The sequence below is a fragment of the Emys orbicularis genome, chromosome 7 (genome assembly GCF_028017835.1).
Source record: "Emys orbicularis isolate rEmyOrb1 chromosome 7, rEmyOrb1.hap1, whole genome shotgun sequence".
NCBI classification, from domain to species: domain Eukaryota; kingdom Metazoa; phylum Chordata; order Testudines; family Emydidae; genus Emys; species Emys orbicularis.
This window is the reverse complement of record NC_088689.1, coordinates 189,234-217,205: the sequence shown is the minus strand read 5'-3', so window position 1 is coordinate 217,205 and position 27,972 is coordinate 189,234. Positions and strand designations below refer to the sequence as shown.

At 47.5% G+C, this 27,972-nt stretch overlaps 1 protein-coding gene across 1 annotated transcript in view; it reads left to right on the top strand.

Moving 5' to 3' along the window:
- The first annotated feature begins 6,222 nt into the window (after nucleotides 1-6,222).
- The window catches only part of TCTN3 (tectonic family member 3), an 89,823-nt gene continuing 68,073 nt past the window's right edge, over nucleotides 6,223-27,972 (top strand). The window contains exons 1-4 of the mRNA XM_065408409.1: nucleotides 6,223-6,667; nucleotides 7,224-7,362; nucleotides 11,269-11,390; nucleotides 19,138-19,268. Of these exons, the coding sequence (XP_065264481.1) occupies nucleotides 6,223-6,667; nucleotides 7,224-7,362; nucleotides 11,269-11,390; nucleotides 19,138-19,268 (837 nt within the window). The remainder of the gene's footprint in view (nucleotides 6,668-7,223; nucleotides 7,363-11,268; nucleotides 11,391-19,137; nucleotides 19,269-27,972) is intronic.

Below are 27,972 nucleotides of genomic sequence, written 5' to 3'. Positions count from 1 at the left end.
GCGGGCTTTGCTCACCTGTCCCCGTCGAACCTAGTTTAAAGCCCTCCTCACTAGGTTAGCCAGTCTGTGTCCAAATAGGGTCTTTCCCCTCCTCGAAAGGTGAACGCCATCTCTGCCTAGCAGTCCTTCCTCAAATAGCATCCCGTGGTCTAGGAAGCCAAAGCCCTCCTGGTTTCTATTCAAAGTTCAATGAATAGAAGATAGCTGGGGGCGGAATAGATCTGGACAAAGAGAAGAAGTCTGGAGATAAATGTGAGAAGCGAGGGACATATGCTTTTTTGTTAAAATATTATGTTTGCTGTTGAAGAAAAAAATCCAGAATACTTGTTGTTGCTTTAGTTAAATAAAACAATTTAAATGTCTCTCTGTCTGGTGATCTTCTCCTCCTAATACAGCATGGCAAGAAAATCCTCCAAATATTAATGATTAACCTGTTGAATTGGAGATAGTTCACCTCTCAATGACTTCATAAATATCTGCTTCAATTACCTTTGGTAAATGAAATAACCAAACAATCATTCATTTTCTGATATAGCTGTAAAACTCATCTGAAGTTTTCAAAATAAATCACTGTTTAAAAATGTATAGTGTGTACCTTCTAAAAATGAAACCACCATCTATCTCTGAATTGTGAAGAATGTGTATTAAGGTTATAACAACCAACAAGAATGCACTTTTCTGTAGAAAACCATGATTAAATTGAGTCTTCCTGACTAGTGATTTAAATCAAATCCACCCTGCCCACTGTGCTCTTGCCCCTGGCACCTTCATTCCTCAGTGGGGCCCACAAATATGCTTGGCGCCGGGCCCACAAAAAGTTAATCCGGCCCTGGCTGTTACCACTCAAGAAAGAGATCTTGGAGTCATTGAGGATAGTTCTCTGAAAACATCCGCTCAGTGTGCAACAGCAGTCAAAAAAGCTAACAATGTTAGGGACCATTAGGAAAGGAATTGATGATAAGACAGAAACTATTATAATGCCACTATGTAAATGCATGGTATGCCCACACCTTGAATACTGCATGCCGTTCTGGTTTCCCCCAAAAAAGCTATCTTAGAATTGGAAAAAGTACAAAGACAGGCAACACAATTGATTGGGGTATAGAACAATTTCCATGTGAGAGATTAAAAAGATTGGGATTGCTCACTTTAGAAAAACGATGACTAAGGGGGATGATACAAATGATGATACAGATGATACAAAACTAGTCAAGGTAGTCAAGTCCCAGGCAGACTGCGAAGAGCTATAACAGGATCTCTCAAAACTGGGTGACTGGGCAACAAAATGGCAGATGAAATTCAATGTTGATAAATGCAAAGTAATGCACATTGGAAAACATAATCCCAACTACACATATAAAGTGATGGGGTCTAAATTAGCTGTTACCACTCAAGAAAGGGATCTTGGAGTCATTGTGGATAGTTCTCTGAAAACATCCACTCAATGTGCAACGGCAGTCAAAAAAGGAAACAGAATGTTGGTAATCATTAAGAAAAGGATAGGTAATAAGACAAAAAATATCATATTGCCTCTATATAAATCCATGGTTCGCCCACATCTTGACTACTGCATGCAGATGTGGTCACCACATCTCAAAAAAGATACATTGGAATTGGAAAAAGTTCAGAAAAGGGCAACAAAAATGATTAGGGGTATGGAATGGCTGCCGTATGAGGAGAGATTAATAAAACGGGGACTTTTCAGCTTGGAAAAGAGATGACTAAGGGGGGATATGATAGAGGTCTATAAAATCACAACTGATGTGGAGAAAGTAAATAAGGAAGTGTTATTTACCTTCTCGTAACAGAAGAAATAGGGGCCACCAAATCAAATTAATAGGCAGCAGTTTTAAAACAAACAAAAGGAAGTATTTCTTCACACAACGCACAGTCAACCTGTGGAACTCTTTGCCAGAGAATGTTGGGAAGGCCAAGACTATAACAGGGTTCAAAGCCTGGGAAACAAGCAGGGAGAACTGGAAGTCCTAGCACAGTCAAGGAATTATGATGTGATTGGAATAACAGAGACTTTGTGGGATAACTCACATGCCTGGAGTACTGTCATGGATGGATATAAACTGTTCAGGAAGGACAGGCAGGGGGAGGTGCATTGTATGTAAGAGCAGTATGACTGCTCAGAGCTCCGGTATGAAATTGCAGAAAAACCTGAGAGTCTCTGGATTAAGTTTAGAAGTGTGAGCAACAAGGGTGATGTCGTGGTGGGAGTCTGCTATAGACCACCAGACCAGGGGGATGAGGTGGATGAGGCTTTCTTCTGGCAACTAACAGGAGTTACTAGATCATAGGACCTGGTTCTCATGGGAGACTTCAATCACCCTGATATCTTCTGGGAGAGCAATACAGCAGTGCACAGACAATCCTGGAAGTTTTTGGAAAGTGTAGGGGACAATTTCCTGGTGCAAGTGCTGAAGGAACCAACTACTGGCAGAGCTCTTCTTGACCTGCTGCTCACAAACAGGGGAAAATTAGTAGGGGAAGCAAAAGTGGATGGGAACCTGGGAGGCAGTGACTATGAGATGGTCGAGTTCAGGATCCTGACACAAGGAAGAATGGAAAGCAGCAGAATATGGACCCTGGACTTCAGAAAAGCAGATTTTGACTCCCTCAGGGAACTGATGGGCAGGATCCCCTGGGAGAATAACATGAGGGGGAAAGGAGTCCAGGAGAGCTGCTTGTATTTTAAAGAATCCTTATTGAGGTTGCAGGAACAAACCATCCCGATGTGTAGAAAGAATAGTAAATATGGCAGGCGACCAGCTTGGCTTAACAGTGAAATCCTTGCTGATCTTCAACACAAAAGAAGTGGAAGCTTGGACAAATGACCAGGGAGTAGTATAAAAATATTGCTCAGGCATGCAGGAGTGAAATCAGGAAGGCCAAATCACACTTGGAGTTGCAGCTAGCAAGAGATGTTAAGAGTAACAAGAAGGGTTTCTTCAGGTATGTTAGCAACAAGAAGAAAGTCAAGGAAAGTGTGGGCCCCTTACTGAATGAGGGAGGCAACCTAGTGACAAAGGATGTGGAAAAAGCTAATGTACGCAATGCTTTTTTTGCCTCTGTCTTCACGAACAAGGTCAGCTCCCAGACTACTGCACTGAGCAGCACAGCATGGAGAGGAGACGACCAGCCCTCTGTGGAGAAAGAAGTGGTTCAGGACTATTTAGGAAAGCTGGATGAGCACAAGTCCATGGGGCCCGATGCGCTGCATCCGAGGGAGTTAAAGGAGTTGGCGGATGTGATAGCAGAGCCATTGGCCATTATCTTTGAAAACTCATGGCGATCGGGGAAGGTCCGGGATGACTGGAAAAAGGCTAATGTAGTGCCCATCTTTAAAAAAGGGAAGGAGGATGATCCGGGGAACTACAGGCCAGTCAGCCTCACCTCAGTCCCTGGAAAAATCATGGAGCAGGTCCTCAAGGAATCAATTCTAAAGCACTTAGAAGAGAGGAAAGTGATCAGGAACAGTCAGCATGGATTCACCAAGGGCAAGTCATGCCTGACTAACCTAATTGTCTTCTATGACGAGATAACTGGCTCTGTGGATGAGGAGAAAGCAGTGGACGTGTTATTCCTTGACTTTAGCAAAGCTTTTGATAAAGTCTCCCACAGTATTCTTGCCAGCAAGTTAAAGAAGTATGGGCTGGATGGACTATAAGATGGATAGAAAGCTGGCTAGATCATCGGGCTCAACGGGTAGTGATCAATGGCTCCATGTCTAGTTGGCAGCCGGTTTCAAGCAAAGTGCCCCAAGGGTCGGTCCTGGGCCTGATTTTGTTCAATATCTTCATTAAAGATCTAGAGGACAGTGTGGACTGCACCCTCAGCAAGTTTGCAGATGACACTAAACTGGGAGGAGTGGTAGATACGCTGGAGGGTAGGGATAGGATACAGAGGGACCTAGACAAATTAGAGGATTGGGCCAAAAGAAATCTGGTGAGGTTCCACAAGGACAAGTGCAGAGTCCTGCACTTAGGACGGAAGAATCCCATGCAGTGCTACAGACTAGGGACCGAATGGCTAGGAAGCAGTTCTGCAGAAAAGGACCTAGGGGTTACAGTGGACGAGAAGCTGGATATGAGTCAACAGTGTGCCCTTGTTGCCAAGAAGGCTAACGGCATTTTGGGCTGTATAAGTAGGGGCATTGCCAGCAGATCGAGGGACGTGATCATTCCCCTCTATTTGGCATTGGTGAGGCCTCATCTGGAGTACGGTGTCCAGTTTTGGGCCCCACACTATATGAAGGATGTGGAAAAATTGGAAAGAGTCCAGCGGAGGGCAACAAAAATGATTACGGGGCTGGAGCACATGACTTATGAGGAGAGGCTGAGGGAACTGGAATTGTTTAGTCCGCAGAAGAGAAGAATGAGGGGGGATTTGATAGCTTCTTTCAACTACCCGAAAGGGGGTTCCAAAGAGGATGGATCTAGACTGTTCTCAGTGGTAGCAGATGACAGAACAAGGAGTAATGGTCTCAAGTTGCAGTGGGGGAGGTTTAGGTTGGATATTAGGAAAACCTTTTTCACTAGGAGGGTGGTGAAGCACTGGAATGGGTTACCTAGGGAGGTGGTGGAATCTCCTTCCTTAGAGGTTTTTAGGGTCAGGCTTGACAAAACTCTGGCTGGGATGATTTAGTTGGGGATTGGTCCTGCTTTGAGCAGGGGGTTGGTTCTGCTTTGAGCAGGGGGTTGGTCCTGCTTTGAGCAGGGGGTTGGACTAGATGACCTCCTGAGGTCCCTTCACCCCTGATATTCTATGATTCTATGAAAAAGAACAAGATACATTAATGGAAGATAGGTCCATCAATGGCAATTAGCCAGAATGGGCAGGAATGGTGTCCCTAGCCTCTGTTTGCCAGAAGCTGGGAATGAGCGACAGGGGATGGATTACTTGATGATTACCTGTTCTGTTCATTCCCTCTGGGGCACCTGGCATTGGCCACTGTTGGAAGACAGTATTCTGGGCTAGATGGACCTTTGGTTTGACCCAGTATGGCCGTTCTTATGATCGAGGTCTATAAAATCATGACTGGTGTGGAGAAAGTGAATAAGGAAGTGTTATTTACCCCTTCACATAACATATGAACCAGCGTCACCCAATGAAATTAATAGGCAGCAAGTTTAAAACAAACATAAGGAAGTACTTCTTCACACAACGCACAGTCAACCAACCTGTGGATCTCGTTGCCAGGGGAATATTGTGAATACCAAACATATAACAGGATTAAAAAAAGAATGAGATAAATTCATGGACGATAGATAGGTCCTTCAGTTGGCAGGGACGCAACCCCATGTTCCAGGTGTCTCTAAGCCCCTCATTGCTAGATGTTGGGACTGGATGAGAGGGGACGGCTCACTCGATGACTGCCCTGTTCTATTCATTTGCTCTGAAGCCTCTGGCACTGGCCACTATCAGAAACAGGGTACTGGGCTAGATGGACCATTGCTCTGACCCTGCATGACCGTTCTTATGACTGTGTCTTCGGCACTGGTGCATCGCACCACTGGTATTATCATGACATGCACACACTTCCCGGAACAGGAGACTGCACAACCCCGGCTGCAGGAGGGAAGCACTGGGGAGACCGGACCAGCTTTACTGGGGACGAAGCCGTAGGGCGATGGCACAGCCGGCTCCCGGCACTGTGGAGCCGGGCACTGCTCACACATCCCGGACTGGGTGGGGACTCGGTAGGGGGTGTCCCGAGCCCCCGGGCTAGGTCAGCCCACGAGGGGCGAGCTCTCTGGGTGACGCCTTGCCCGCTGTGGGAATGAGGCTAGCTCTCCTATCGCAATGGTCTCCAAAGTGGGGTGCGCAAGAGGATCCTTGGGGATGCGCGGCAAGAGGAGCGCTTTTTTTGTAATTATTATTTGCTTTGTCATGCGGGAGTCCGAGCAGCTTTTTTTTTTTTTTTGCTTCAGCAGTTCGGGCAGGGGGTGGGTGCTCAAAAAATGTTTACTGATGGGGTGCACGACCAAAAAAGTTTGGAGACCACTGCTCTATCGCCCTGGGTCCCGCCCGAACCCCCACGCTCGCGCCCAGGCCCCACGAGGCGTCGGCGACTCCCTACCAACCGGGGCTGTGCTTGGGGGAGGCCGAGGAGGAGACTGATGTACGCATGAGCACTGTGTGTGGCGGGGGAGGAGGGGTGGCTTCGACACGCGCCTGCGCTAAGATTCATCGCGAGACCAGATCGCTTACGACATGACGTCAGACGTTAATGTATCGGTTCCCTGGCAACGAGTTGATGCTATGGGCCCGAGGCGGCTGCTGCTCCCGCTCTTGCTATTACTGCAGCCGCGGTGGGGGGCTGGGACCCCAAGCCCGACCGCGGGGGGCAGCCCCAGCAGCCCCGCGCGCCCCAGCCCGACCGCGGGGATCGGCCCCGGCCCCCGCAGCCCGACCGCGGGGATCGGCCCCGGCAGCCGCGCGCCCCCCAGCCCGACCGCGGGGATCGGTCCCAGCAGCCGCGCGCCCCCCAGCCCGACCGCGGGGTTCGGCTCCGGCCCTGCCACCGACCCTGTTAGCCTCGGCATGACTCCGGGGGGAAGTTCAGGCCCCGGACCCACCAGCCCAGAGGGAGGCAGCTCCGCGGAGCCGGAGCCCAGCGCGTCTCCAGGAGTCCAGGGAGACCCATCCGCTCCCAAAGGTGAGGAGGCGCCCATAGTCCCTTCTCACTCATTCCCTGCAGGGCATTGCCCAGGCCCAGGGTGCGCTCTCCCCCGGCCCAGCCTGTTTCCTCCCTGCCCCATGCCCTGCAAGGCAGTGCCCAGGGTCCCCTGTCACTGATCTGGACCCAGCCTGTCTCTCCACCCATTCCCAGCAGTACAGTGCTCAGGGTCCCCTCTCACCCTGACCTGGGCTGTCTCCTGCCCATTTCCCTGCAGTACAGTGCCTGGGGTCCCCTCTCTGCTGACGCAGCCTCTCTTCCCCTCCCCGTCCCCTGCAGGGTAGTGCTTGGGTTCCCCTCTCCATCTGACCTGGCTTGTCACTCCCCCTCATCCCCTTCAGGGTGATACCCAGGGTCCTTTCCCATGTCAGCCTGTCTCTCTCGAATCTCCCACTGGCTGGTCTCCCTCACCTACCCCTTACAGGGCGGTCCCGAGGGTCCCCCTCCCCCAAACCAGCTTCCCCCCCACATCACCTAGAGGACAGTGTCTGGAGTCATCTCTCCCCCGATCTGGTGTCTCTTTCTCTCTTCTTAGCTTGTTTGCCCACCTGTATCTGCAACCTGCATTCTGGATCCTGTGACATAAACTGCTGCTGTGATACTGACTGTAACCTTGGCTGTGATCTGGGGGACTCAAGGGCTGCCTTCTCCTTCTGTCTTCCAGGCAGCACCAGGTAAGGTGTGAGGGATCAGCTTCCTGATGCTCTTCAATGCTGCATACAGATACCCTTGCAAAGCAGTGGTGAAAGGCCCAGGGCAGTGCTGATGCCAGACTGCTGTAATGTATTTTTGCCCCTTTTCAACCCAAGCGGCTAGTCAAACTCTGGGACCCGGGAGTAGAAATTGGTGATAGGCAGGTATATCTTTGATGCAGTTTTGTTTATTACAAATGTATCCCACACACCTCCTGGGTTGTGGTGTTCTGTCACATCTAGTGGCACCGAGACCACTTATCAACAGCTTTAGCTAAGGGCCATGGGGCTTTTAGCTCATGCAGTAGAGGCTCGTGCATTTGGCATCCCAGGTTCGATCCCGCCCGCTGACAAACGGGCAGGGCCGGCTCTAGGCACCAGCAAAACAAGCTGGTGCTTGGGGCGGCACATTTTTAGGGGCGGCATGGCCGGCGCCAGAATGCCGCCCCTAAAAATGTGCCGCGGCCGCCCTAGCTCACCTCCGCTGCCGCTCGCGCACCACGGCGCGCGAAACAGCTGATTCGCGCGCCGCTACTCGCCCTCCCTCCCAGGCTCTCAAACCTGGGAGGGAGGGGGAGATCCCGAGCGGCCGTTTCGCGCGCCGCTGCTCTCCCTCCCTGACTTGAGAGCCTGGGAGGGAGGGGGAGAAGCGGCGCCCGCGCCGCGGCCACTCGGAGTCTCCCCCTCCCTCCCAGGCTCTCAAACCTGGGAGGGAGGGGGAGATCCCGAGCGGCCGTTTCGCGCGCCGCTGCTCCCCCTCCCTCCCAGGCTTGAGAGCCTGGGGGGAGGAGGCAGGGCTGGGGATTTGGGGAAGGGGCGGAGTTGAGGCGGGGGGGGGGCGGCCAAAATTGTTGTTGCTTTGGGCGGCAAAAATCCTAGAGCCGGCCCTGCAAACGGGGTCTGTCGGTGTTACACAAAGAATGTACAAAGTTCTGTGTCTCTGAATGCAGAGAGAATCAAATAGCAGGAAATGGCTTTTTTTCCCTACAGCACTAAGAGCATTCTTTTCTAGGTTTCCTACTGGGTCAGCCACCATGCTTTCAGCTGCTCCTTGAGGCTGTGTCGCTCTCTCAGGCTTTGTCTACACTAGCACTTTTGTCGGCAAAACTTTTGTTGGTCAGGGGTGTGAAAAAACCACACCCCGACCGATATAAGTTTCACTGACAAAAGTGCCGGTGTTGACTGCGCTATGTCAGTGGGAGAGCCTCTTCTGCTGACATAGCTACCACTGCTCGTTGGGGGGTGGTTTAATTATGCTGGCTGAAGAGCTTTCTCCCACAGGCATAGAGCGGCTACACAAAAGACCTTACAGTGGCGCAACTGCAGTTGTACAGCTGTGCTACTGTAAGGTCAGTAGTGTAGACATAGCCTCAGTCGGTTCTGGTCTGGTCTCTGTGTATTTTCTCTTTCCACCCCCCCCACCCCCAAAAAAACCAATACTCAGCCAAAAGCTCTTGGGCAGGTTCACATATACCTTTTGTCCTGGGTGGGGTTTATGCTTACAGTTATGTTAATTGAAGGGTGAGTTCACACCTACCAATCTCAATGGTTTTTTTTAACTCCACTCATAACAAGCCTTCTCCTTCTAACACCCAGGCAGCAGTAGCTGAGGTGTGAGGGACTGGCTGCCTGATGCCCTTCCATGTTGCATGCAGACATCTTGGCTAAGCAATGGCTAAGGGGCCATGATAATGCTGATGCCTGACTGAAGTAAATACCCCAATCTCCTTGCACATATGTATGTTAACACTTTGAATCATAAAATCATAGAAGATTAGGGTTGGAAGAGGCCTCAGGAGGTCATCAAGTCCAACCTCCTGCTCTAAGCAGGACCAACCCCAACTAAATCATCCCAGCCAGGGCTTTGTCAAGCTGGGCCTTAAAAACCTCTAAGGATGGAGATTCCACCACCTCCCTAGGTAACCTATTCCAGTGCTTCACCACCCTCCTAGTGAGTTTTTCCTAATATCCAACCTAGACCTCCCCCACTGCAACTTGAGACCATTGCTCCTTGAACTCTCATCTGCCACCACTGAGAACAGCCGAGCTCCATCCTCTTTGGAACCCCCCTTCAGGTAGTTGAAGGCTGCTATCAAATCCCCCCCTCACTCTTCTCTTCTGAAGACTAAATAAGCCCAGTTCCCTGAGCCTCTCCTCGTAAGTCATGTACCCCAGCCCCCTGATAATTTTTGTTGCCCTCTGCTGGACTCTCTCCAATTTATCCACATCTTTTCTGTAGTGGGGGACCCAAAACTGGCCGCAATACTCCAGATGTGGCCTTGCCAGTGCCGAATAGAGGGGAATAATCACTTCCCTTGATCTGCTGGCAATGCTCCTACTTATACAGCCCAAAATGCTGTTAGCCTTCTTGGCAACAAGGCACACTGTTGACTCATATCCAGCTTCTCATCCACTGTAATCCCCAGGTCCTTTTTGCAGAACTGCCGCTTAGCCAGTCAGTCCCCAGCCTGTAGCAATGCATGGGATTCGTCTGTCTTAAGTGCAGGACTCTGCACTTGTCCTTGTTGAACCTCATCAGATTTCTTTTGGCCCAATCCTCCAATTTGTCTAGGTCACTCTGGACCCTATCCCTACCCTCCAGTGTATCTACCTCTCCCCCAAGCTTAGTGTCATCCACGAACTTGCTGAGGGTGCAATCCATCCTATCATCCAGATCATTAATGAAGATGTTGAACAAAACAGGCCCCAGGACCAACCCCTGGGGCACGCCTCTTGATACTGGCTGCCAACTAGACATTGAGCCATTGATCACTATCCGTTGAACCCGACGATCTAGCCAGCTTTCTATCCACCTTATAGTCCATTCATCCGATCCATATTTTTTTAGCTTGCTGGCAAGAATACTGTGGGAGACTGTGTCAAAAGCTTTGATAAAGTCAAGGTATATCATGTCCACTGCTTTCCCCATCATAGAAGGCAATCAGTTTTGTCAGGCATGACTTGCCCTTGGTGAATCCATGTTGACTGTTCCTGATCACCTTCCTCCTCCAAATGCTTCAAAGTGGATTCCTTGAGGACCTGCTCCATGATTTTTCTGGGGACTGAGGTGAGGCTGTCCAGTCTGTAGTTCCCCGGATTCTTCTTCTTCCTTTTTTAAAGATGGGCACTATATTTGCCTTTTTCCAAACATCTGGGACTTCCCCCAATCGCCACAAGTTTTCAAAGATAATGGCCAATGGCTCTGCAATCACATCAGCCATCTCCCTCAGCATCCTCGGATGCATTGCATCTGGCCCCATGGACTTGTGCATGTCCAGCTTTTTCTTTGCTTTCTCACTGTCTGAACACTTCCAATAGAAACTAAAATCCAGACACAGTTATTTTAATATCACTTGGGGTTTGTGTGATCTTTCTCCTGATGTTCAAATGCCTGAGGTCAGTTAAATGATTATGAGGGAGGAGCTGGGGATGTTTGGCCAGGGCTCATACATTGTCATGACAGTTTTGCAAGGCTGGACGTGATGACTTTATAATGAAATTATTAGGGATGGCAACTGAGAGGCAGGGGATAGGGAGACAGATTGGAGAGAAGGGGGAGGAGGTTGGGCTGGGCTGTTCTAGAAAGGGGGAGATTTCGGAGAAGGCTCGTACTCCTGCGATTATGAGATTGTAGAAAGGACAGAGGAGATCCATGCTGGCCCTATATTGCATTGGGAAGAATCCTAAAGTGCCTTGCAAATATACAGATCACTTCTCACCCACAGCTCCTTCTAGGGTGAGACACAATAGCTGTTTAATAATGCAAAACAGCTTGTGTTAGGAAATTAAGAAGAATTCGGTATCCAGTTGGTTGGGGGGGTGGAGGGACATGGAATGTAAATGTATCCTTAGCGTTAGCTCTCTCTCTCTCTTCTGTTTTTTGTGCAGAACTGTGAGTCAAGTGTGCGTGGAGAAGTCTCTTATTTTCAGAAATAACACCCCTCATCACACTGAAATCGTCACTGACCCCAGCGGATATGAGTCTCTGTTCTGTGTGCGTCTGAGTGATTGTAAGTAGTCTTACCCTCCGCACACTGAATGCCCAAGTTCTCCCTGATCAGGGAATCGGTTCTGTAACATCTTGTGAATATGAGGGGTGAACAGTCAGCTGTTCCACAGCACTTGCCAGCATCACTACAGGCCTAGGGTGGGAGAAGGAGTTATGCGCCTTTGAGCTGAAGCCGGCCAAGAAATCTACAAGATTGCCACAAGGTATTATTGAGGCCAAGAGCTCAGTGAGATTTAAAAAGTTAAGACATTTATGAGAATAATTATAACATTCACAAGGATAGTAAAGAAGATAAGAATGCTATAAGGAGTATAAACCCTCTGGCTTCATGGCATAAATCTTGAGTTAGAAAGCAGCTTCCCCAGGGGCACGTTACTCCATAATGGGCCATTATGTGTTTTCTTGCATCTTCCTCTGAAGCATTTGGCAGTGACCATTGTCAGAGACCGAGACCAGACTAGGGCTATGGCTACACTGGCGCTTTACAGCGCTGCAACTTTCTCACTCACGGGTGTGAAAAAACACCCCCTGAGCGCAGCAAGTTACAGCGCTGTAAAGCGCCAGTGTAAACAGTGCCCCAGCGCTGGGAGCCGTGATCGGCCTAGATGAACCAATAGTCTGATCTAATCTGAAAAATTCTGTATTATGTTACTGTGCCTGCCCCTGAGTCTCCCTACTAGTTTGTATTTAAGTTCACATTTCCTTATTGTATAATATGTTTTTCATTCACCTGTTGCTCTTTCAAGGATCCATTCAAATATGCAGATTCATATGGCCTACACTCAGCTGGCTAGGAAAACAAAAATATTTTACTTACTTGCTATGGGCCTGAGCCAAAGTGCTTTGAAGTCAGTATATCCCATTATATAATATATATACCAATGTAACAATTTCTCTTTCAAAAAGCCTGCAGAGGTTTATCAGCCATGTGGTATTTCTTCTTCTGGATCGGGGTGGCCAACCCGAGCCTGAGAAGGAGCCAGAATTTACCAATGTGCATTGCCAAAGAGCCACAGTAACACATCAGCAGCCCCCCCGTCAGCTCCCCCCTCTGCCCCCAGTGTCTCCCACCCACCAGCAGCACCGCTGATCAGCACCTAACCCTCCAACCCTGCGCCTCCCGCCCGCTGCGATCAGCTGTTTTGTGGTGTGCAGGAGGCTCAGGGGGCAGGGTGTGGGAGGAGAAGTAAGGGTGTGGCAGACTCAGGGGAAGGGTCAGGGGCCTTGGGGGAAGGAGTGGAGTGGGGCCAGGGCCTGGAGCAGAGCCAGGGGTTGAGCAGTGAGCACCCTGTAGCACATTGGAAAGTTGGCGCCTGCAGCTCCAGCCCCGGAGTCGGCGCCTGTGCAAGGAGCCACATATTAATCCTGTGAAGAGCCGCATGTGGCTCCAGAGCCACAGGTTGGCCACTCCTGTTCTGGATCATGGTGATGACATTAAAAACTTACATAAAACAGGGAATAAACCCATCTACAGGTTTAGTTTATTTTTTTTTCACCTCACGGATTCTAAAACATGCTTCTCCTGTACAGTAACTCCTCACTTAACATCGTCCCGGCTAACGTTGCTTCATTGTTACATTGCTGATCTATTAGAGAACATACTTATTTAAATTTGCGCAATGTTTGCATATAACATTGTTTGGCCCTGGGAGCTTGGAACCAAGGTGGGCTAGCAGCCCCCCTATCAGCCCCCCTCCACCCCCCTCAGCCCCTCCTGCCCGCGGCCCTGTGGATCAACAACTCCCCCCCCCCCCCCCGCACCTCCCGCCTGCAGCAATCATCTGTTTTGCGGCATTCAGGAGGCTCTGGGGGGAGGGAGGATGAGCAAGGATGTGGCGTACTAGGCAATGTATTAGCTAAAGCAGCCCCCTGCTTCTTCAATTCATATTTCAGCTCACCAAAAGGTAAGGCCAAAATTTTCAAGGGTGTTTTTTAATATTGTGCTTCTTAATATGGGCACCTAACTGTCTCTGTGGATATGGGGAAAGCAGTGGACGTGATATAGCTTGACTTAGCAAAGCTTTTGATACGGTCTCCCACAGTATTCTTGCCAGCAAGCGAAAAAAAATATGAATTGGATGAATGGACTATAAGGTGGGTAGAAAGCTGGCTAGATTGTTGGGCTCAACAGGTAGTGATCAACGGCTCGATGTCTAGTTGGCAGCCGGTATCAAGCAGAGTACCCAGGGGTTGGTCCTGCAGATGGTTTTGTTCAACATCTTCATTAATGAGCTGGATGATGGGATGGATTGCGCCCTCAGCAAGTTCGCAGATGACACTAAGCTGGGGGGAGAGGTAGATACCCTGGAGTGACCTAGACAAATTGGAGGATTGGGCCAAAAGAAATCTGATGTGGTTCGACAAGGACAAGTGCAGAGTCCTGCACTTAGGATGAAAGAATCCCATGCACCACTACAGGCTGGGGACCAACTGGCTAAGCAGCAGTTCTGCAGAAAAAGACCTGGGGATTACAGTGGATGAGAAGCTGGATATGAGTCAGCAGTGTGCCCTTGTTGCCAAGAAGGCTAACGGCATATTGGGCTGTATTAGTAGGAGCATTGCCAGCAGATCAAGGGAGTGATTATTCCCCTCTATTCGGCACTGATGAGGCCACATCTGGAGTATTGCATCCAGTTTTGGGCCCCCCACTACAGAAAGGATGTGGATAAATTGGAGAGAGTCCAGCAGAGGGCAACAAAAATTATCAGGGAGCTGGGGGAACTGGGCTTCTTTGGTCTGCAGAAGAGAAGAGGGAGGGCGGGATTTGATAGAAGCCTTCAACTACTTGAAGGGGGGTTCCAAAGAAAATGGAGCTCAGCTGTTCTCAGTGGTGGCAGATGACAGAACAAGGAGCAATGGTCTCAAGTTGCAGTGGGGGAGGTCTAGGTTGGATATTAGGAAACACTATTTCACTAGGAGGGTGGTGAAGCATTGGAATGGGTTGCCTAGGGAGTTGGTGGAATCTCCATCCTTAGAGGTTTTTAAGGCCCGGCTTGACAAAGCCCTGGCTGGGATGATTTAGTTGGTGTTGGTCCTGCTTTGAGCAGGGGGTTGGACTAGATGATCTCTTGAGGTCTCTTCCAACCCCAATTTTCTATGATCTTGAGATGCCTGGGGCCAGATTTAAAAAAACAAAACAAAATATGCATCTCCCATTTAATGGAGGTATAGGCACTCAGCACTTCTGAAAATCAGACCATCGATGTCTTAAGTTGGGTACTGAGAAACAGAGGCACCCATGATCAGACTGATTTGGAAAATTTTGTCCGGAGGCACTTGCTCAAGATCAGACAAAGTCTGTGGCAGAGGCAAGAACAGAGCTCAGATTTCCTTATTCCCTGTTTTGTGCCTTAACTTCAAGACTATCTTCCTTCCCCTTGGAATAGTCTCTTCTCTTTCTTCTTGAGAAAATGGTGTTTTGTGGCTTTTTAATCATCAAAAGGAAACAGATTTCCGAAATCCTTGCATGTCATACAGCCTTTTGCTGAATCCGGACTGCAGTGATGATGGCTTAAACAGGAATAGTTCCACCATGCAAGGATGCAGTTACCCAAACAGAGAATGCCTTTGAGGGGAATGGGGGGAACCCAGGCCCACCCTCTACTCTGGGTTCCAGCCCAGGGCCCTGTGGATTGCAGCGGTCTATAGTGTCTCCTGTAACAGCTGCGTGACAGCTACAACTCCCTGGGCTACTTCCCCATAGCCTCCTCCCAACACCTTCTTTATCCTCACCACAGGACCTTCCTCCTGATATCTGATAACACTTGTACTTCACAGTCCTCCAGTAGTACGCCTACTCGCTCTCAGCTTTTTGCGCCTCTTACTCTCAGCTCTTCTCATGCGCCCCTCACTGACTGAAGTGAGGTCCTTTTAAACCAGGTGCCCTGATTAGCCTGCTTGTCTTAATTGATTCTAGCAGCTTCTTAATTGGCTCCAGGTGTCCTAATTAGCCTGTTTGCCTTAATTTGTTCCAGCAAGTTCCTGATTGTTCTGGAACTGCCCCTGTTACCTTACCCAGGGAAAAGGGACCTGCTTAACCTGAGGCTAATATATCTGCCTTCTATCACTGCTGTAGCCATCTGGCCCGACCTGTCACACTATCTATCCCTTTCTTAATGATTCCCAATGTTCTGTTAGCTTTTTTGACTGCCGCTGCACATTGACTGGATGTTTTCAGAGAACTATTCACAATGACTCCAAGATCTCTTTTTTGAGTGGATAAACTAAATACATTGAGCTTTGTAAGGTTCTAACCTATAAGGCATGTTTCCCAAACCTCAGTGCATTCTTGTGCTCTTTTCTGAGTCATTTCCATTTTTTCAATATCCTTTTAGAAGAGTGGACAGTAGAACTGGACATAATATTTCGGTAATGGTCTCACTAATGCTGTGTTCAGGGTCGTTACCACCTCCTTACCCCAACTTGATATTTCCTTGCTAATGCATCCAAGGACCATGTTAGCCCTAAAAGAGTACATCTACACTGCCAAAAAAAAAAAAAAAAAAAAAAAAAACCTGATGGCAGCGAGTCTTAGAGCTTAGGTCAGTTGACTTGGGCTGATGACATTCGCGCTACAGGACTAAAAATAGCAGTGTAGATGTTTTGGGCTTGGGCTGAAGCCCTGGCTCTGAGACCTGGCAAAGGAGGAAGGTCTCAGAGCCTTGTCTCCAGCCTGAGTGGGAAAGTATACACTGCTATTTTTAGCCCTGTAATGTGGGACCATGAGCCCAAGTCTGTTCACCCGGGCTCTGGCACTCACTGCTGCAGGTCATTTTTTGTAGTGTAGGCATACCCTTAGGTCCATCAATGGCTATTAGCCAGGCTGGGCTGGGGTGGTGTCCCTAGCCTCTGTTTACTAGAAACTGGGAATGGGCGACGGGATGGATCACTTGATGATTACCTGTTCTGTTCATTCCCTCTGGGGCCCCTGGCATTGGCCACTGTCGGAAGACAGGATACTGGGCTAGATGGACCTTTGGTCTGACCCAGTATGACTGTTCTTATGTTCTACAGGATCACACTGGGAGCTCCTGTTCAGCTACTTATCTATCATGACCTGTAAATCCTTCTCAGTGTCACTTCATTCAAAGACACAGGCCCCCATCTTGTAAGTTTGACCTACATTTAGTGTTCCTAGATGCATGACCTTGGATTCATCTGTATTAAAATGCATGTTGTTCAAATGAACCCACTTTACCAAGCTCTCCAGATCGGTCTATATAACTGATTTGTCCCTTTTATTAGCCATTCTACAACTGTGTGCCCTCTGGAAGTTTTGCTAGCTGCAATTTTATATCTGTTCCAGATAATTTATAAAGTTATTGAATAGCATTGCGCCGAGAAGAGATCCCTGTGAGACCTCACTAGAAAGCCCCTTCACCCCCCCCCCCCCCGATGACTATTCCTCTGTCAAGGGATGAGCTTCTCCAGCATGCCTCTTTGTGGCTCTACTGGTGCACTCAATGCCCCTTTCAGTTCTTTCATTCAATTACCAGGCTTAGCTTGGTTCAGAAATATGCATACCCTTTGTAGAGTCTGGTTTATTACATTTTCTACAGAGGGTGACTGACTTTGTTAGTTGCCCCAGATCACCCTACTCTAGGTCCCAGTAAGAGTCCTGGTCAGCTCTTTGTGCCCGTTCAGGAGAGCACCCCCCTTCCCTGAGTTGGTGTTGTGCTTCAAACAGTCATTCTCTCTCTCTCCTTATCGCGGGATCCTCAATCCTCCTAGCTCTCTTCTTATACCAGGCTATACATCAATGACATGTTTGACATGTAATAAATCGCATACTTGATTGTTTGTCCACACTTTGGTTCTTTATGTAATTTACTTGAGGCCAAATAACCAATATCAGTCAGGTTTATTGCTAAAAATTAATAATATAGTATAGGAAAAAAGATTCAACCTGATAGTTTCTGGGAGGCTATATTGTTCAGCATTTTAAAATTAATCTTACACAGAAGATGTGCTTCCAAATTTCACATTTCCGCTGGTAGTATTTATAGGATGATTTTATAAGTTACAAAACTCTTTACACATCACTAAAATCTAGTTTGTACCAGTTCCTTAACTTGTTCTGTATCTTCCTTATCTTTGTTTTGGATACTAGCATTCCAGGTATTGGTCTTTGAAGGTAATGTACCTCCCTCCCCAGCCTGTATCAGGGCAGAATATTAATGTATTTTGTCTTTGACAGGATTTCCATTTCCTAATGCCAAATCTGACTTCAACTTTGCAAAGTGCTATACATAAATGAACAGGATTATAAAAAGACATAGGCCAGTTCAGGCCATGTGACTGCTAGAAATATAATACAATACAATATAATGGTATGTTCATATTGTGTGCTTAATACATATTAATATATGCGGTGTGAATGATTCATACTGATGATGTGATAGATAAATATTAGCTAAACACATATTGGTCAACAGAAACAGTCACTCTTCTCACAGCAGACACTCTAGCTCTCCTCCTTAGGGCTGGATTATAATTTAGCCAGTTTCATCTTCAACTGGCCCCTTTTCCCTCAATTAATCCTCAGGCTAGGAGGATACAGCAGGCAGCCTTCTGCTGCTGCTGTCTCCTCCCTGCTAGCTCAGGGCCCTGCAGGAGCCTTCTTACTCCCTATAGCAGTTTTGGGCAATCTGCGGCCCACAGGCCGCACGCAGCCGCCCAGAGTAATGCGCTGGCGGGCCACGAGACAGTTTGTTTACATTGACCATCAGCGTGCACAGTTGCCCGCAGCGCCCAGTGGCTGTGCTTTGCCGTTCCCAGCCAATGGGAGCTGCGGGAAGCGGCGCGGACCACAGGGACGTGCTGGCTGCCGCTTCCCGCAGCTCCATTGGCCGGGAATGGCGAACTGCAACCATTGGGAGCTGCGGGTGGCCGTGCCTGTGGACAGTCAATGTAAACAAACTGTCTCGCGGCCCGCCAGCGCATTACCCTGATGGGCCGCAGATTGCCCACCACTGCCCTACCGTGTCTGCAGGCATTTGCTGCCCTGCTGGGAGGAAGGAGAGAACATTATTTATGCTGGTCCCCTTCTCCCAGCTCATTCCCAGTTGGTTGGGAGGAGAGGGGAGCCTTGCCCCTCCCTCTCTGGAAGGCTCCTGGCCCTAGGCCCTTAAAGGATACAGTTACAGGATTTCCTCCCAAGAACTGCTCATTCCCAGGACTATTTCTTCCCCACATCCCCATTTGGTCCTCTTGGACCTTTCGAACCCTTGAAGGACCATGCCATGTGGTGGGGTGGGCTGACAACTACTACTGAGCTACTGCCCTTAAGGGGCAGACTACCCCGTCACATGCTCACTTATAATTACTTAGCGATTTATCATTTAATCAGTTTTAAATTAACTTAATATGGGCTACATTGGTTTGTATAGTTCTAATTTTTACTAAAATCAGAATATCATGTGGGACTAAGTCAACTGCTTTACAGAAGTCTAAGCATATTATGTCATGGTTACCTTTATCAACCATACTTGTAATAAAAAAAAGATAAAATTTGTTTGACATAAAATATTTTCCCTGAAATCATGTTGATTGGCATTAAATATACTATCATCCTTTACTAATTGCATATCAGCTTTTCCTTTTTTTTGCCTGGCATTGATGTCAGGCTAACGAGCCTATATTTACCCAAGTCATCTCTTTTAGAACAGTGGCACAACATTAGCCTTTCCACAATCTTTGTCTAGTGATTTGATGGTGGATTTGTTTGTTTTTTCCCTCCCCAACTTTAGCAAAGTTGAACTATTTCCAGGAGCCGCAAAAAGTTAAAAAATCAGATTTCTCGGTGTTCTTGGCACAGTATGGTGGACCATCATTCATTCCACCATCACAAGACCAGCCATCTTCCTCTGCATTTTACCGGGTGAGTTGGAAGAGCACTCACAAAAATCTAATTGTTTTTCTCTGGGGTTCTTGGTGTTAGCAAGGGGAATATAAGAATGCCATAAGGAGTTAGACCACTACTCTGTCTAACCCATTACAGTGGCTGGTGCCAGATGAACAGAACTGGACAAATTGGAGTGATCCGTTCTTTGTTGTCCAGTCCCAGCTTCTGGCAGTCAGAGGTTTAGGGACACCCAGAGTATGGGGTTGCGTCCCTGACCATGTGGCTAATAGCCATTGATGGATCTAGCCTTCATGAATTTAGCTAATCCTTTTTCAATACAAGTATCAAAGGGGTAGCCGTGTTAGTCTGGATCTGTAAAAGCAGCAAAGAGTCCTGTGGCACCTTATAGACTAACAGATGTTTTGGAGCATGAGCTTTCGTGGGTGAATACCCACTTCTTCGGATGCATGTTAGTCTATAAGGTGTCACAGGACTCTTTGCTGCTTTTTCAATACATTTACACTTTTGGCCTTCTCAACTTCTGATGGCAACAAGTTCCACAGGTTGTGTGTGTGTTAAGGAAGTACTTCCTTATGTTTGTTTTAAACTTGCTGCCTATTAATTTCATTGGATGACCCCTGGTTCTTGTGCTATGTGAAGGGATAAATAACACTTCCCTATTCACTTTCTCCACACCATTCATGATTTTATAGCGTCCAGTCTCCCATCCACCCTCCTCCTTCCCAGGGGTAAAACGGGAAGTCTGCTTCCCACCAAACTTAAACCCCTCTCTCTGTGATCTATACCTAATAGATGCTTGGGATTGTTCAAATTCATCAGCAAAAGTTGCAAGTTCTTTGACCATTTTTACCTTTTTATCCCATAAACACTGTTTTACATCATCATTAGACATATTCAGGAACTGTTCCTGAGCCACCAAATCACACAGTTCTTTAAAGCTTGAAATACCTTTTCCCCTTACCCACTTATCCAGTAAATCTCTCATTTAGTTTACATATGCCACATTACTCAATCCAGTCCCTCTCTTAAAGCTTCTAAATTTTACTCTATAAGTTTCAGGTGTAATCTGAAACTGTTTTAAAACCAATTCCTTAAATTTACCATAATTTGAAACATCATCAATTGACATTTTATTGAATATATCCAGAGCTCTCATAGAGAACTTTGCAACCAAAATGGTCATCTGTTGATCCTCAGGAATCTCATGGAGCACACACAGCCTCTCAAAGGTGATGAAATATTCAATAGTGTCCCCAGACTCGCTGTATGCAGGACACAACCCCTTCCACTTGTGGATTTTTGAAGAGGTTGAGCCCCTAGTGTGGGGTTCTGTTTCCTCCATTCCATTAAGGCTAGTTCATGCTTTCTCTCTTTTTCTTTCTCCTTGTGATGTTCCCCTGGTGTTAGCTGGACTGGTGATCTGCTAGGCCACTTCAGTCCTCGACTCTGGGAGCCAGCCTTACCTACTCTGCTGTGAGAACCCCCACTCCTGGGATGTTCACGCACAGCCTCTAGATGTAAGCTGCTCCCAGCTACGAGAGTGGGCACTTTTGGCCAGCCGCTGCTTGGATTGTGCAACTGAGTGACACGAGCCATTATCTCCGGTCCCAGACACAACCCTAGGAACCTCTGTCTTGCAGTGTCCAGTTATGCCCACTGGACGCTGCAAGCCTATATGGTTCATCAATTTAACAAAGAAATTGATATGTTCCAGGCTTGTTATTCCAAGGGGGGTCTCTGCACTGCTTCAGGTAGAATAAACAAACAAATTTATTCACTACAAAAGATAGATTTTAAGTGATCATAAGTCAAAGCACAAGAAGTCAGATTTGGTCAAACAAAATAAAAGCAAAATGCATTCTAAGCTGATCTTAACACTTTCAATGCCCTTACAAACTTAGATGCTTCTCACCGCAGGCTGGCTGGTTGCCCTTCAGCCAGGCTCTCCCCTTTGATCAGCACTTCAGTCGCTTGGTGGTGATGTCTGTAGATGGAGGTGGAAGAGAGAGGAAGAGCATGGCAAATGTCTCTCCCTTTTATCATGCTCTTTCTTCCCTCTTGGCTTTGCCACCCCCCTTCAGGGTCAGGTGAGCATTACCTCATTGTAGTCCCTGACTGACCAAGGGAAGGGGGGTGACTTACTCGAGAGTCCAACAGATCCTTTGTTGCTGCCTAGGCCAGTGTCCTTTGTTCCTGTGAGGCTGGGCCGGGTTTGTCCCATACATGTCCTGATGAGGTGTGAACCGCCCCTCTGTTCCTGGAGAGTTTTGTCTGGGCTTGTTTTAAGCCATGAGGACACATTTTCAGTCTCATAACTCTATAAACAACAATGCTTAGTGCACCATGAGCCTTCAAAAGACACCCGACATGACAAACTTTGCATTGGATATCACACAATCATATTATAAGGAAGAACATGGGGGTGCAGGGTGTTCCCCCGAAATACAGAGTTGTCACACTCCTCCATTGCTAGCTTCCAGCTTCACTTTCTTTATCGGCCTCTAGCTGTCTCAGTTCCATGGCTGGCTTCTGGGTTTCCATGGCCCTCTCATGGACTGCTTTTTGTCTGGCTTATTCTGCTTCCTGGAATTCCATACATCTTTTGTGTTCTTTTTTTGCTTTCTTCTATCTGCAATCTGTAGAGCTCCAACTTTTTGGTAGCTTTACTTGCACTCATTTTCCTACTTTTCTGCTCCTACTTCCCTTGCCCGAAATAAGCAAACAGAAAATAACAAACCAGTAATCACTTTGTCTGTTCCCTGGCCGACACAGTTAAAATCACCACCAGTGTCTCAGAGCAATAAGCTGTGCACACGACCCTGCTCGCTGCATCACTGTGATGGGTTGGACTCCCCTTCTGGGGTGCCACCTGATGTGCTTGGGGTCCCACTGAGCCTGCCTGTTCTTTACTATTCTTTTAGCCAATTTGTCTAGTACAGAAGTTAGACTTACCAGCCTGTAATTGTCAGGATTGCCTCTGAAGCCTTTGGCATTACGTTAGCTATCCTCCAGTCGTCTGATACAGAGTTAGTAATTATGGAGTTTCATATTTGAGTTCCTTCAGAACTCTTGGGTGAATACCATCTGGTCCTGGTGACTTATTACTGTTTAATTTATCAGTTTGTTCCAAAACCTCCTCTATTGACACTTCAATCTGGGACAGTTCCTCAGATTTGGCTCCTAAAAAGAATCCTCTGCAGTAAAGACTGATGCAAAATAGTCATGTACCTTCTCCATAATGACCTTGTCTTCCTTGAGTGCATCTTTAGCACCTCATTGTCCACTAACTGTTTGACAGAGTACTAGCAGCAGCACCCTGATCACTGACATTGCTGCAGCACAGAAAAGTCTGGAAACAGTTAACTACTTTCTGTTGGGGGATTATGAGCACCTGAGTGGTAATTACCAAGCTATTGATACAATTGGTAGTAATTGGTAGGAACAAGAAGCAGAGAGAGAATCATAGAATACCAGGGTTGGAAGGGACCTCAGGAGGTCATCAAGAAACTCAGGGGGTGATCTGTGTGAAGAAGAGAAGTTGTGTGGAGAGTTTCTGCTGCAATTTGCTTGTGACTTGGTCTGTTTGAAAAAGAGTTGTGGAATGAAAGGTACCCTTGGTGAAAGGGAAACACCCTCGGCACGTTTATAATTGTGAGGTAATGGAAGCAAGGCAGTGCGGCACGCCAGGTAGCTGAGGGAAAATCCTGTGATGGGCTTGATACCGGCTGCCAAGTAGACATGGAGCCATTGATCACTACCCGTTGAGCCCGATGATCTAGCCAGCTTTCTATCCACCTTATAGTCCATTCATTCAGCGCATACATCTTTAACTTGCTAGCAAGAATACTGTGGGAGACCGTATCAAAAGCTTTGCTAAAATCAAGGGTCGGTCCTGGGGCCGGTTTTGTTCAATATCTTCATTAATGATCTGGAGGATGGCGTGGATTGCACCCTCAGCAAGTTTGCAGATGATACTAAACTGGGAGGAGTGGTAGATACGCTGGAAGGTAGGGATAGGATACAGAGGGACCTAGACAAATTAGAGGATTGGGCCAAAAGAAATCTGATGAGGTTCAACAAGGACAAGTGCAGAGTCCTGCACTTAGGACGGAAGAATCCCATGCACTGCTACAGACTAGGGACCGAGTGGCTAGGCAGCAGTTCTGCAGAAAAGGACCTAGGGGTTACAGTGGACGAAAAGCTGGATATGAGTCAACAGTGTGCCCTTGTTGCCAAGAAGGCTAACAGCATTTTGGGCTATATAAGTAGGAGCATTGCCAGCAGATCGAGGGATGTGATCATTCCCCTCTATTTGGCATTGGTGAGGCCTCATCTGGAGTACTGTGTCCAGTTTTGGGCCCCACACTACAAGAAGGATGTGGAAAAATTGGAAAGAGTCCAGCGGAGGGCAACAAAACTGATTAGGGGGCTGGAGCACATGACTTATGAGGAGAGGCTGAGGGAACTGGGATTGTTTAGTCTCCAGAAGAGAAGAATGAGGGGGGATTTGATAGCTGCTTTCAACTACCTGAAAGGGGGTTCCAAAGAGGATGGATCTAGACTGTTCTCAGTGGTAGCAGATGACAGAACAAGGAGTAATGGTCTCAAGTTGCAGTGGGGGAGGTTTAGGTTGGATATTAGGAAAACCTGTTTCACTAGGAGGGTGGTGAAGCACTGGAATGGGTTACCTAGGGAGGTGGCGGTATCTCCTTCCTTAGAGGTTTTTAAGGTCAGGCTTGACAAAGCCCTGGCTGGGATGATTTAGTTGGGGATTGGTCCTGCTTTGAGCAGGGGGTTGGACTAGATGACCTCCTGAGGTCCCTTCCAGCCCTGAGATTCTATGATTCTATTCTATGGGCAGGTTTCTTGCTTCTATGTAATAAAAAAAAAATACTGTTAGTTTTTGTGTCTTTAGCTAGTTCACATTCTTTCTTGGACTGCCTTATTGTACTTTTACACTGGGCCTGCCAGAGTTTATACTCCTTTCTATTTTCCTCTCTAGGAATTGACTTCTAATTTTTAAAGGATGCCTTTTTGCCTCTAACCATCTCTCTTATTCTGCTGTTTAGCCATGGTTGAATTTTTCTGGTCCTCCTAATGTGTGTGTGGTTTTTGTTTTTTAAGTTTGGGGTGTACTTCTAGTTTGAGCCTCTATTATGGTGTTTTTAAATAGTTTCTAGGCAGTTTGAAGACATTTCACCCTTGTGACTGTTACTTTAATTTCTGTTTAACTAATTTCCTCATTTTTGTGGTGTTCCTCCTTTTTGAAGTTAAATGCTGCTGTGGTGGGTTTCTTCAGCATTTTTCCTTCTACAAGGATGTTAAATTCAATTAAATTCACTGTTGCCAAGCAGTTCAGCTATACTCACCTCTTGGATCAAATTCTATGTTTCACGTAGGACTAGATCAAGATTTTTCTCTCCCCTTTTGGGTTCCAGGACAAGCTGCTCGAAGAAGAAGTCACTTATGGTGTCTAGAAATTTTATCTCTACATCCCTTCCTGTGGTGACACATACCCAGTCAATATGGGGATAGTTGAAATCCCCCATTATTATTGAGTGCTCTCTTTTTTTTCCTATCGTCTCTAATCTCCCTGAGCATTTCACAATCACCATCTCTGTCAGATAGTTGGTAGTACATTCCTACTGCTGTACTCTTTATTATTCAAGCATGGAATTTCTATCCATAGGGATTTATGACCCAGTCTGATGAATTTAAGATTTTTAATTTTATTTGACTCTGATTTCTTTCGCATATAGTGCCACTCCCCCATTAGCGTGACCTACTCTGTCATTCCTATATATTTTGTACTCTGTTATTACCATGTCTCCTCCTTCCACCAAACTTTCATGATGCCTATTATATCAATATCCTTATTTAATACCAGGCATTGTACACCTCTCTTAGTATTTAGACTTCTAGCATTTGTATATAAGCACTTGTACATTTTGTCAGTGTTCAGTTGTTTAGCTTCGGGTGTTACATTTAACTAGGATTCTTATGTTTGATTCTTCCTTACTAACTCCTACCTGTACTTTACCAACATCTTTCTTATCCCCTTTAATAGAATATAGTAATAAATTCATCCCTAGGGGCTGGAGGAATAAGCTGTTCCCTTGTCAGTTTTCACCCAGCCCTTAGTTTAAAAAATCCTCTACAACTTCTTAAATTTTACATGTCAGCAGTCTGGTTCCATTTTGGTTTAAGTGGAACCCATCCTTCCAGTATAGGCTTCTCCTTCCCCAAAAGGTTCCCCACTTCCTAATAAACCTAAAACCCTCCTCCCTACACCATCATCTCATCAACAGATTGAGATCCTGCAGTTCTGCCTCTCTTTCTAGTCCTGCATGTGAAACTGGAAGCATTTCAGAAAATGCTGCTGTGTAGGTCCTGGACTTTAATCTCTTACCTAGCGACCTAAACTTGACCTCCAGGACCCCTCTCCTACCTTTCCCTATGTCCCTGGTACATACATATACCATGATCATCAGCTCCTCCCCAGCACTGCACATAAGTCTGTCTAGATCCCTCATGATAGAAAGAGGGTCTCCTCCTATCTAACTTCTCTCCCCTACAACCCACATCCTCCCTGCAGTTCTTTTCACTCTCCTTATCTGAGGTCCATGAAACTGGATTATGCTGTTGAATGGGGTTTATGATTAGCTGTATGCATTGGGGGGGGGGGGGTTAAGGTGCAGGGGCAGTGGGACTCTGCAGGGGCTTCCAGGTGAAGGTGGTTGGGGCTCAGCGGAGGGGTCTGGGTGTGGGGGCCTCAGCAGGGGGGTCTGGGTGCTGCGGGAGTGGGGCTTGGTGGGGTGGGGGTCTGGGTGCAGCTAGTTGGGGGTCAGTGGCGTGGAGGTCTGGATGTGGGGGCTAAGGTGGTGGGGCTCATCAGGGTGGGGGTTTGAGTGCAGGAAACTCAATAGGGGGTGGTCTGGGTGTAGGGGGGCTCCAGATGCACAGTTTGAGGTACAGTGGGTGGGGTTTGGGTATGGATGGCTAGAGGGATTCTGGTGTACGGGGTGAGGCTTGGCAGGGGTTTCTGGGTATGGGAGTCCAGATGCACAGGAGTTGGGTGGATGAGGGAGCAGCTTGCCATACAGTGACCCCTCCCCCCGCAGCTGAGGAGCAATGGGGCAGGAAGCAGGGGAGGATGCTGAGCTTCCTGCAGCTGGGGGAGGTTTCTGGGGGTGGGTCTGACACAGCCCCAGCCACTCCTTGCAGAGGAAAAGGAAGTCCCAGACTCTCCTGCATTGAGCCCAGCCGGGACTAGCAGCGGATCCCGGCTCAGGGTAGGAGCCACTGGCTGGGGTGTCCCCAGCCCTGCAGTGACCTCTCCGCCAACTGCTCTGGGTGCCTGAAACTATGTACCTGTGCAGCTAGGGAGTGGTGCGTGACTGCTGTTGCAGCTTCTCTTTGCGTCTCTGTCAGAAAGTCATTTTTCTTCGGGGAAGCAAAGAAATCTGTGAGGGACGTGAATTCTGCACACACACAGTGGCATAGAACCCCACAGGAGTAATAAGTATGTGTACTATGAGCATATTGAGCCATTGCTCAACAAAGGCAGAGTTAAAGTTGCATTGGCATGTATCTTAACTCTGTATTTTCTAGTTTTCAGAGGTCAGAGTTTTGCTAAACTTGACGTGCTGGAAGGGTATGAGATACCTCTGGTCAACCTTAGTTCTGCATTAACAAAGTGGTGTTTTTGTTTTTTTGTTTTTGGTCAGTGAATTACTTAGGAGTGGGGGGTTGTGTTTTTTTCGTTTTTTTTTTTTTTTAACAGCAAGAAATTTTGTTGGTAAGAGTGGTTATTTAGGCATTTGTAGTTCTCACTTAGGTTTGCAGTTGATACAATGCTATGGCTAGGTAATAACAAAAAGACTTTTTCATCAGTGGATCTCAAAGATCTTTACATCATTACACCATTTTCAGATGGGAAATTGAGTCTCAGAGGTGTGAAGTGACTTGCCCAGGTTCACCCAGCAGGCCAGTGGCAGAGCTATTAATTAACTCCCAGTCCAATGGTCTTCCCACTAAGCCACACAGATGCTAGGTGATTCCTAATTGCCACTCCCAACCCCCAGTACTTTTTGTTATCATGGATGGGGATTATGGTTATGTTTTGAGATGTTGGGAGTGTGTGGAGGGTCAGTGAGAGAAATCCCAGACATGGTATATGTCCCCAAATCATGGCAGTTCTATTATATGGCGCTTACAGTAACTAAGCGCATGAGAGAAAACTGGTGTGTCTCTTCTTCTCCAGTCCTCTCCCCCACCATTCCCAGTAACACGTTGGCTCGAGAAGGGCGAAACGTACATTTCTGGCTCGCCCTCCTCTTCCTGTTCCATTAAGCCATTCATTGGTATTGTAAAAGCCATTAGCACGTAATGAGCCATTGCTCTTGTGCTGTCTCCTGCCCTATGCTGCTGCATACTCATATCGTAGGTGGTAGTTTACTGGAAGGTTGTACACCTCCTTGGTTATGTAGCCTGCACTGCACACTGATCTGGGCCCCTCACTTCCACTACCTGTCCCCAGCTGGGACTCCTGCCTCTGCCTCAGCCAACTTCCTCAGGCCCCCGACCCCCTCATTTTGAAACCAGAACCCTCCCTTATACACTCTGGCCAGTCTCCCTCTCCCAGAGGAATGGTGTGGGAGTCTCATTGGAGGAGAAGGTATCTGTATTTGCGTCTGTCTTTGTAGTGCTTGTATGTGTA